General features: G+C 43.3%; 1 protein-coding gene across 1 annotated transcript in view; it reads left to right on the forward strand.

The window, feature by feature from the left end:
* The window catches only part of LOC308054289 (uncharacterized protein), a 73,669-nt gene extending 62,877 nt beyond the window's left edge, over nucleotides 1–10,792 (forward strand). The window contains exon 45 of the mRNA XM_080366834.1: nucleotides 369–10,792. Within this exon, the coding sequence (XP_080222960.1) occupies nucleotides 369–412 (44 nt within the window). The 3' untranslated portion in view covers nucleotides 413–10,792. The remainder of the gene's footprint in view (nucleotides 1–368) is intronic.
* The last annotated feature ends 634 nt before the right edge of the window (nucleotides 10,793–11,426 follow it).

The raw sequence follows: 11,426 nt of genomic DNA on the forward strand, positions 1-11,426 counted from the left end.
AATAAACAAAGAGTTAAAATAAGCAGTGTGTCTTCTGAACTGAACACTTTCCTCAAGCTGCTGCTGAATTTTTAGACTGTGATGCTTAGAGTTTGCCTTTATTAATGGTGTGGGTTTGGTGTAATTATGGGTGGATCCTTTGCATTATTTTGAAATTCAGATACAGTGAGCTCTGCAAAGGCCTGAATACGCGAGCGACATGCACTGTGCAGCTTGCCACGTACTCTGGAGCCAGTGTAGAGTGCTGGCGGTAGATCCTGTTACGGTTTTTTGCCCATTGGACTAGGTTGCCTTAGTGGTGGCATAGCAGTTCCCCAGTGCTGTCCACTGAATTTGCACTCTACTTTTGTTTTGGATTTCTGTAACAGACAGCAAACATCAAACAAGCACGGGGAGCTCACCCCTCTTCTGAGCTGCTGGATTCTTGGGCCACAAAGAGGGATGAAACTCTGCTGGAAATGAAGAGGAGCTGCATTGCTCAGAGGATTGAAGAGACCAGAAGCAGAAGTATTTCATCTTTTGTGAAGTGAAATAGCCACCAGCTCATTTCCTTGAGGAACCTAGTTTATCCTTGGCAATGGCTGAAGGTGGATTATTGGAGAATGTGTGTGTCTGTGGACAGAGTTGCAGTACCTGAAGTATCAGAATAGATGTGTGTTTAGTTAGAGATGTGCTTGGTCACTTACGTAATGAATAGTCCATATTCTGTTTGCTTAATCTGATTGAAATACTTTCACACTTGCCTTCGATTATTAATAATTTGTAGACTCGAGAAGGAAGCTGAGGTTCTTGACATTGTTTACTAATTGTATAGTTTTCATTGTTAAGTCAGTAAAGCAGAAAATATGTGAGGCCACGGGTATGGCTAGAGCCATACTTCTAGCCCTTGGCCAGCATCTCTCCATTGCTTCTGCATGTTTTCAATATATTGTGTGAGATCTACTGGCAGAGACCTTGAAGACCTCTAGAGATGTCATTTCTTTGAGCAAAGAGTACACTTAAACTATTCCTAGTAGCAGTGACTGCAGGGAATGGTGTAGCTGCTGGTGTCCAGTGCTTTGGGAGCCTGATCTTTAAAATGAAAACATCCTTCCTACCGTTCTTATTCTTTTGACCTGTCTGTATGAGGCCAAGAGAGCCTGGCTGTGAAGAGGGCTATGCTTCTGTGGAACAGGAGCAGAATCGGAACACCTGCTCCATCTCTTCCTACGCAGGATTCCTTAGTTCCAGGTGGAGTACAGCAACGTAGTATTTCTTGACTGTGAGCCAGCACAGTACCTTGGCAACCCCCACAGGTAGGCTTCAGCCAGCTCTTTCCACCAGCAAAGCCCGTTCTCTTCTCACTGCAGTGTTTACTGAACTGCTTATCTGTGAACGGCGGACCCATTCCTTCGTGGTTCCTAGGCACAAATCGGCGTCTGCACCTTCTGCCTTTGCATAACCATAGTGAGTATTAAGAGAGTGAGACTTCAGTGCCCAAGAGCCAAGACAGAAGCTCTCAGTTTTACTTCCACTAATGGTGTCTCTGGATCCAGAGGGACTGCAAGGACTTTTGCCACCATCATTTTGGTGGTTCCGTGTTTTCTGAGCTTGCTCCCATAAACAAAAGATTTGGTCTGGCTCCTTTGCAGCTCCACCTTGGGAGAATTTAGGTGCTTACTAACACTTTGAAGGGACTTTCAGACAATGGGAACCTACAGGCAAACGCTACAAAACACCTGCAGGTTACTCTCTGTGATTGCCTGTTCTAGAACGTAGTAGTGAAAAAACTGTCATTGCTCTCCTCATTGCTTTCTTTTTTAGATTATCAAGCAGGTACGTTTGTAACAGTACTACATGGAGGTAAGCATCTTCAGTGATTGTTGTATATCCACAGGGAGACATGGTACCCAGACAGGTGATAAAGTTACCTCTGTGGTAAATTGTGGTTCCAAGTTATATTTGTAAAAGGCGGGGTGGAAGGCAATAGTAAATAAAATCTATCAGCTTTTTCATTGTAACATTTTTCCAATGGAAACAATTTCTTGCTTTAAATCAAAACTAAGACGCATATGGAACTTTTGCTAGAAGCTTTCAGTTATCCCACTGTGGTTTTCTTAACAAGTACACTTTAGTCATAAGTAAACATTATTCAGTTTCAGAATATTTTGGGTCTTTTTTTTTCCGCCATAAAGCCAAAGAATATCAATGAAAAGACCAGATTTTCACACAGCGTTTCGATTTGTGCTCTGTTAATAGGTACTTGGAAAGAACAAATAAAAAGAGGAGTGGTGCAACCAGTGGTTTTGTTCTGCTCCTGAAGTATTTACTGTTGATAGCTCTTTTTCTAGTGGTCTATGGAATCTTCTGGAAGTCCAGCGCTGTCTGGAGTAGCTGTGAAGTCCCCTCGCATTCAGAAGGGTGCCATTTCCCTGAGACTGCTGATAAGAGTGATCAAGTGCAGGGTCACTTAATTTGGAATTTGGAGAAGGGTCACAGGGCTGTTGGTTTTTCTTCGGTTGCTTTGACTCATGCCTCTCAACAGAAAATGAAAAGGCCCTTTTCAACATTCAGTGTAAAGTTCAGCTTCCCTTGGAGAGCATCACACACTGCTGTGGCTGTGAGAAGGAAGGTATGGCTGAGTTCCCTGGAAAGGAACCTCTTTGGGTTATGGCTCTGTGTGTCTCTGATTTCTGAAACGAGCAGGGTGGTTTCCGCTGACTCTGTCTTCCAGTGTGAAACTGTCGTCAAGCTTCCCAGTGTGTTAACGAAGCCAGATAATGTTCCCAGTGGTGTTTGTTGCAGTTACTGAGGCTGCCCCTGGCTGTGCTCATTATCTGGTTAATCCTTACCTCTTACACACAGGCAGCTAGAATAAAGTGCTTTTAAAAGCTGTTAGAAGAAAAAGTTCAATGAAAATGTCCATCTGAAGAAATTACCCAATAAAGGTTTCATTGCTATGTCAGCACCTTGAAATGTGCTAACAACCCGCATCTGCTGGTGGATTCTTTGCAGGTTTTCATGCTCAGTCCTTGAATACAACCATGTTAACTAAGCCTATCAAGCTGCCACTGATGAACATAACCATACTGGCCATCCACTGAATTCTCCTAGACCGTAGCAGCTGCAGTGTATTACGAGCCAGCTTATCCCACAGCAAAAGAGGTTTGCGCTGAGTTGTATGAGCTGGGTTTCACTTGACATAAAGTATATGCATCGATATAACGTGGCTGACTGACCACTAGGATGAGGGGCAGGCAATTGTTTTGAGGTGGTCCTGCATCATGGTACTCAACTAAAATGCACCCAGCCTTTGGGCTGTTTTTCAGATGTAGGTTACTTTTGCACCGTTGAGACATATCTTGAGTTTAATTGCCATAGCTTCCTGCCCTTGAACCCTGACCTAGACTTCTGTGTGCTGCAGGTGGGATTGAACTGGCAGATGAGAATGGCCGGGTGAAGAATTTGCTTCAGAACCAAGACAGCTACACATCAACTTCTGAGTGAGATGAGAGCAAATTTTGTGTACTACTGTGTCACGTGTATGTAAATTCACAAATGTCTGTGTTGGAGATGCTTTTATTTTCCTTTGTGGCTCAAGAAATACCCACACACAGATGAAGGTTAAAAGTTAAAGAGGATTTTTGTTCTGGATTCCCAGCTTGAGCCTCTGAGCATCCTTAGCTCCATTCAGAGACAGAAGGACCTAATGATCTTGAACACTTACTGAAGACAGAGCTGAGGTACCAGAAATTGGGCATTGAAATTAAGGCTGCTTTTGAAAATGCTCTAGTGGAAGTCAAGATTTGTCTCTGTGTAGGACAGAGGTTTCCTGATAGTCCCAAATGTTCTTTTGAAAGTTTCTGGGTTTAATACCATGCTTTTATCTATCACAGGACATGAAGGCTCCCAAGAAGCTGGTTTTACGCTACTGCTGAAAGACCACAGCACTGTCACTCCCGAGCTCCTGGGTAGACAGCCTGAAGCAGGTGTTTATATAATTATGTTCTCCAACATGAGAGCAGAGAATATCATCTCAGTTGTGCTCCTAGAGGAGGAATAAAAGCCTGAAGTAAAGAAGGTTTTTAATTTATAGCCAAAATACGATTGTTCTTCCCAGAATGAAAACTAACTAAAGAAGAAAATTCTTGTTGATACTTTCCTTTGAGCATGAAGTACTGCAGTTGTAGATGATGTAGTGTGTACCACAGAAGTACAAGGATTATGTTTGATCTTCTCAGCTAATTTTTTTCTTCTCTCTGCAGCCAAATTGGAAAAGTGGGAAGACTTGAAAGTGTCACCTACCAGAGTGAAATCCTGAAATTATGATAAACAAACAATCTCGCTTTTGGAAGTTACATCCACAGAAGGTGAGCCCTTGACCTGAGCGAAATTAATATTTATGCTTTCATTGGGTCCCCAGCACCTATCCGTGAGGGTACTGTGTTTCTACCACAGGTAAAAGGAGTCATTCACCACAGGGCCACCAGAATAAAACTGTGGCTTCCCCTTTGAAAGAAACTGGGAAACTCTAATAATGACAAATCGAAGGAGTTGCTTGGTACTGAGTTTGGAGGCCGTCCTTATGCTTGTTGGTTTATCCCTTGATTAAACAATTTGTTGGGTTGCTTCCAGAAGCCTGAAATAGTAAATACCTCATTTCTACGTGAAAATAGTCTCACTAGCTCATCAGTGAATCGGTTTGAAGCCAAGTACGTGCTTAATAACTTTGCCAAGTGAAGCCTTGATCCTTGCAGACACGGGCTTATATGGTGAATCACAGAAATTAGCAGGACAAGCTGCAGCCCCAGGTTGGTTCATCTTTAACTGAGTAGTTTTGTTTCTGGAATGGTTGAAGTATTGAATTAACAAGTCCTTAGTACTTTTTCCTCAACTTCTACCTGACTAGCTTCTATAAATGACTTTGTAACTCCCTAGGTGGTTCCGTGGGACAGAGCCTGTCCCATCTTTCATGTAGTTGATACCACAGTTCTGCTGATTGGCTGTGCTCTTACTTAGAATCACAGACTCGTTGAAGTTGGAAAAGACCTTTGACATCATCAAATCCAACCGTTAACCCAGGACTACCACGTCTGGTGCTAAACCACGTCCCCAAGCACCGCATCTGCGCGTTTTTTGGAGCACCTCCAGGGATGGCGATTCCACCCCCTCCCTGGGCAGTCTGTCCCATTGTTTGACCACCCTTTCAGTGAATAAATTTTTCCTAATATCCAATCTAAACCTCCCCTGGTGTAATTTGAGGCCATTTCCTTGTATTACAACTGCATATAAAAATGTAGATTATCTTGCAAAAGCTATAGATAAACCTGTCTTCTTCAAGGTTACTCTTAAAAAAAAAAAAAAAAAAAAAAAGGCTGTAAAACCTAATCAGCGAGAATGTACCTTTATACAACACCCAGTGGTACATTGATCTCTGATACATTTGCAAACAATTTAAAAGTTGCAATGCTTGGCCTTATGCAATTCTTTTTTTTTTTTTTTTTTTTTTCCATTGCTGAAAATATTTCAAATTAAACAAAAAGATGTATTTTTTGACAGTAGCCCCCAAACAAGAAAACGGCTGTTGGGACTCACCAATAAGATCCTGTACGCGGTGGTGATGATACAGTGAAATTCACCTGTCTGTTTATGTGAGAACTATATGACAATCTTGGAAGTACTTAGCTGTTCATGTCATGGGAAAATAACATCCATATTTTCTACAAGGAACTAATGCTTGTGGCAAGATCTCAATCACCCAGCAAGTAAAATTCCTATTCCTGGCTTTGGAAGCAACAGCAGCAACTGATTTCTATTAAATTCAAGGAGGAAATCTCTGCTTATGGACTCACTGTATTCCTCTGCTTTAAATCCATTCAGTATAACACCTGGTTTATGTGTTTTGTTCTGACATATTTTAATGCCTACACAGAATCTCTTTTTTGTGAGATTTGCTGGAGCAACAGGACAAAACGCTTTGACTCGCCATGTTGTTGATTGCAGTTGCAAAAGGTGTGAAGCAATGGAGCTGCAAAATCAGACTGTGCTGATACCAGGGAAGTGCAAAAGTGGCATCTGATTTGAATTTGTGGAGATCTAATATTTGTCGGGACACAGCATTTTTCTAAGGTAGCATCAGAAATAACAGTTCCTTCAGAGGGAAATCTCTGTTTTCTCTTGAACTTGTAGAATTCAGTCTTGCAAGAAGTCTTGAGAAAATTAAAATTGGATGAAGGGAATAGTTACCCCTGCTAGCTTTTCCTAGGAAAGAAAACAGATAACCCTGAAAGAGCAGCAGACAGACAAGATGACTTCATAAATTAGGCAGGACAAAATCTTGTCTGAATGTAAGTCATGCAGTCCAATCATTAAAAGAACTGGATGAAACTTGAACTGAGGAAGGGGAAGCTTGGTTTTCCTTGTTACCTTTTACTAACTGGCATTATTAGACCCTGAAAAAGAGACCTGGAAAACCCACTTAACATGTACCAAAAGCAACAGGCATTGATTCCCAATCTCCCCCTCGCCCATCTGTCAGCCAATGTAAGTTCTGATGAATCAAAGCCCAAAATAACACAAATATGCACTGTTCTCTATGAGAAATCTGCTGCAGCCCATCACTCCTACACCTTTGAGCAACAAAGCAAACAGCTCAATATTCTGTAGCTCCAAAACCATACCAAGTGTACACCTGTGGTATTCTTATCGGGAGAAAAGCTGCTAATAAGCCTATTTCTTGGAGCAAATTTGCCAAGCCAAACACAGATAAAGTGAAGAACGTGGCATTAAAAAAGCTGGTGGTTTCCAGGTGTCCAGCTCTTAACAAATTCTACTGGAAAGCCATTGTGCGTAGGGCTGACAGGTTGCCCTTTGTAAATGGTGCCAGGAGAGGTAGCAGCTGATAACGGCGTTGTGGTCAACGAGGAAGTCAACACAGTGTGTAAGGTCAAAGGCCTCTTGTAAGGCTGGATGTTGAGGCCAGTCACTTTTTTGGCAGGTGTGAGAAACCGTGTTTTCAGAAGCAGCCTGCCTGAAGCACCAAGCTTGTAGGATCCCCAGACTGAGCTATAGTGCAGTGTTAGAAGGCAGGAGGGGTGAATTACCACAGTCCTGCGTGTAGATCCTGGGCTAACGGCTTTTTTGGAAAAGGGCCAGATAATGAATGTGCTCACAAGTCATACCAGGGGGGAGATCAAAGGAAAAAGTGAGTATTCGTGGTTTGGTTTTACGTTACAACACGGCTGCAGAAATTAGAAATTGGAAGTATAAACAGACGTCGTGCTCTCTTAGTATCTGCCGCTGTGAAGTTGGATTTATTCTACTTACATGAAATTTCGATATACTTTGCTACAAATTAGGTCAGGACCTGTGGGGCTTTTTTCTGATCTTGTCAGACAAGCCAGAGTTAATTTTTTCTCTTCTAGCAAAAGAAGTGTTGTACACTAGGTAAACAGCCCTTGAACTTTCTCCTGGAGAAATAATTTTAAATTTAAGATGTAAATGTTATTTGAGCCATAGTAAGTCCGGCAGCAAATGTCTCCCATCAATGATTTACCACTCTGAGGAGTTTTTCTGCAGCGTATTTACTTGTGCTTTGTAGGTCAGCAGCAGAACAAGGAAGACTTTTGCAGTATTGTAAATCCTTTGCTTACCTTGGCTTCTCCACCCTCTCTTAGCAAACTGCAGTTCCAAAACTGTTAGCTAAGCTCAGAAAGGAAGTATTCGCGCAGCAGAATCACTCCCCTTGGCTTTTATTCTTTTGTGGGTTTTCTTCTTCCCGCCACGTTCGTTTTCTGGACTGGGAGGAAATTTGAGACTGGGTTACGTACATCCTGGACTCAAGGAGAAACTCACCTTGTGGAAGAGTTTAATCTCAGCAACAAGCAAGCTGGATCCAGCTGCGATCTGAGCAGGAGGCTGTGAAGCCAAGCGGCTACTTCCCCTTGGAGTTACTATTCACGCTTCATTGTGGGGGTGCTGCAGCGGGGGAGCAACTGAGCACCCCAGTTGACCTGTGTGTAACCTGTAAGGAAAGCTCAGTTACAGCTGGCCAGCTGGGAACTGGGGGGATTTGTCTTGGGAACATTCTGTCTGTTTGGGATGTCATGAACTTTCCTCCAAGGTAGCTCGTACCTGGCTATTCCAGACAGAAGCACAGAGTAACACAAGCCTCATCTAGCAGAGCTGACTTGAGACCCCTGGGAATTTAAAGCAAAATTCTTTTCAGCCGCAACAAAAGAGAAGAGACTGGTTCTAGCCGGGGCTGTGCTGGTCCCAGTATGGCACAGGGGCAGGGAGAGTTAAGACAGTCCTACTCGTTTCCCAGAATGACTGACCTGGAGGCCTGACACGAAATCGCGATGCAACAGCGTTGTGCTTCTGACCTCACATGCGGGCTTGTGTGTGTAAATAGGGAAGTTGCTACAAGTAGCTGCTTTCTCCAGTTCGGCTGGGAAATGAATTGGGGTAGATCTCTTAATGTTAGTGCTTCGTGAGTCTTTTGAACTTGGGTGGAAAATCGGAGCTGTTATCGGAGCACAGGTTTATGCTCTCCTTTCTCCACGGCTGGTTTTTGGGTACATAGACCCAGCTGGCAGATTGCTTCTCCAAATCTTGGAGGAATTTGGGCCTCTGATTCTGGAAAGCACATGGATCTCCTTAGACGAAAGGCCTAGTGCAGAGTAGTACTGTAAGTTAGCAGTCTCCCCACCAGCACATCCAAGGAATATTTCTTTGTGTAATGTTCAGAACTCACACAAAAGCAGTCTTGAGCCCTTTCATATCATAGGTGCCTTATTTATGTACCAGGAAGAAACAGATCAATTTTCCTGGGATAAAATCACTGGACTTCAGGTATTGTCTGCTACAATGCCATAGGAAATTACATTTGAAACATGCTTTGCCATTGAGTCATTCTTTTGGGGTGACTTTCTGGTGGTATGAATGATATTGTTCAGGAGATTTTTATCAGGCATGAACCCTTCAAGGAAGTTACAGAAGGATAACTCGATTGTCTCCTTATTTTCTTTCATTTTCTTCCATCTCCCAGCAGTTCATGTCACTTGCCATGTGTTCCTGTCTGCCTCCTAATTCACTTTGTTTTTCAGCTTCTTATTGTAGTTATCTTGGTTTCCGAGTGATCCTTTCTGGCGTTTAAAATCCGTAAATCATTAGCATCAGTTTGGATTGATGAAACTGATGTTCCATATTCTCTCCCTCAGCCTCTGTAACATAGGACACAGACAGCTGAGTGTCACAGACTCACCTGAGCCGTTTTGCTTTGTTTACTTCCCCACTTAGTGCACAGAGTCGTCATGTCTACCAGCTGTGAAGGATTCTTCACCTCTGGAACTTCACCTCTGCTGACTCAGCCTGTGTGATGGGCAGGAACCCCAGAGCTGCTGGAGCCCGGGGCAGCAGTGGTACATGGAGGTGAGAGGATCTGCTGGTACCAGCAGAGAAGAGAGCGAGCACACAACCCATCTGTGCACGCACTCTCTCCTCCTTCCCTGCTGGTACCAGCATATTCTCCTTACTCAGGTTTAAGCTGGTGCCAGCCTTTATTTAATTTCCTGTTTCACACAAAATAATTCGTTTTTCTACATAGTTAAAACAAAGGTCGCACCAGCTTTTACAGCTGAGGGACGCCTGTTAGTGGGAGCCTTTTCAAAATCATGGCTTTGAGCTGCATCCCCATTCTGTCCCTGTCACAGAAAGGCCAGAAGGGATGCATCTTTCAGTGTGATGTTGACCAGTACCTTAGTGAGACCAGCCTGCCTCACGTAATGCAGACTTAACAGAAGGCCAGTGTACCCAGGGAAAAGGGGAGGTAAGTAAGAGATTCTTGAGCAAAAGAGAGAAGTTTCTTATCTACAAAATTAATTCTAGGTTGGAAGCTTATTTTCACTTCAGCCAGGACTATTCTAGGTGTTCAGATCTTTTCTCAAAAATAGTTACAGTGTCTTGTCTTCCTAATCAATCACTCGTGTAGCAGCCTGATGCTGTAAATCCTTTGTTCAAGTCAGACAAGTAGCTATTGCAGTCATGCAAGATTTTCAAATTTGCTGTGCCTTTTTTTTTTTTTTTTTTTGCCACTAAGTTGCAGATCTGTGACAGATCTCGACAGTTTTTGGGCATCTTCTTGAATTCACAAAATAGCATACAGTGATGCTTCATGCAAGACTGAGCAGAGATTCCAGGAGGTTGTGGCCCTGATAGCGTTAGTGCTGCCTATGAAAGAAAGTTGGAACAGCTTCTGAGTACGTAAACTGATGTGCTGGCCTAAATAAGGCCAGGAGCCAAGGTTATTGCAGCAGTGTAGGAAGCGATGTGTGTAGGTATCAGATGCTCCGTTGGAAAGCCTGGTCTGGGATCGTGAAGCAGTCTTACAGGCCTTCAGACCTGACAAACGGACACCATAGGAATTTCTGCCCAAGAGGCTAGGCTTGTGCAGAACAATGTGGTTTTTCCTGTAGTTTCTCAGTTGCGTAGCCCAAAAATGTTTTCTCTTTTCCAGTTTTATGAGAGCGGTGGCTGGCAAAGTATGGAGACTATGTAGGGCTGGAACAGTGGGAGAGAAGTGCTGAATGACTGAAGAAATCATAGGTTGGAAAAATGAATAATGCGTTCACTTCTGATATATTTATTGTCGGGATAGTTTCAGGTTAGGGTGTTTCTTGCCTGCTAACAGCAGGTGACTGATAAAAGACCTTTTGCTTTTCCCACTGAGACTGGAGTGAGGCTGGGCCAAATGGTTATTGATCTAACAGTGGGGTTCCACTGTGATGTGCAAATGGGCCAGTTACAGGCTCTTCCTCGGAGGCTTAGCAGTGGTTGAATTGTGTGTGAAGCTTCAAGGCCGTGCTATTTGTGTCACAGCGGTTATAAAATCACTGTTTTTCTTGATGTTTAGAAAAGGATTGGTCAAGTTGAACAGACCTCGGGTACCATGACAGCACATGGCTCTGTTGGCTTACAGGGGGAGAAATTTCCTATCTGTCAAATCCACTTCATTTGGCAGAGAAATCTGTTATCATTTTTACTGGGGTTTATCTTTTCTGCCTGTTTTGCACCTAACTATGTGTTTCTTGTCCCTAAGAATATTCATTACCTCTTAGAACCTCTTGGGAGCAGAGGAAAGCTTTTACTGTACGGCTGTAAGTCTTGCTGGTGCACGTGCTTTGGTTTTGTGCTAGCAGGGCTGTCTGCTTGCAGGGAGATAAAACACATCCCCCGCAGAATTAGAGGCAGCATTTGCTTGTTGCCCATCTCTGTGGCGTTTGTGCATCTCGTTGCCTTCCCACTGCTGCTTGAGAATGGGCTTCACTGTACTTCTCCCTCCTTCTAGGAGGTTCTTTGTACTGGCTGTAAAAGCCTATCTTCAGTTGATAACCCGGGTCGTTTTAGGAGTATAAATACTGAAATATGTCTGTTCCAAAAGTGTGCGT

Source organism: Falco punctatus, assembly GCF_963210335.1.
Source record: "Falco punctatus genome assembly, chromosome: 16".
Lineage (NCBI taxonomy): Eukaryota > Metazoa > Chordata > Aves > Falconiformes > Falconidae > Falco > Falco punctatus.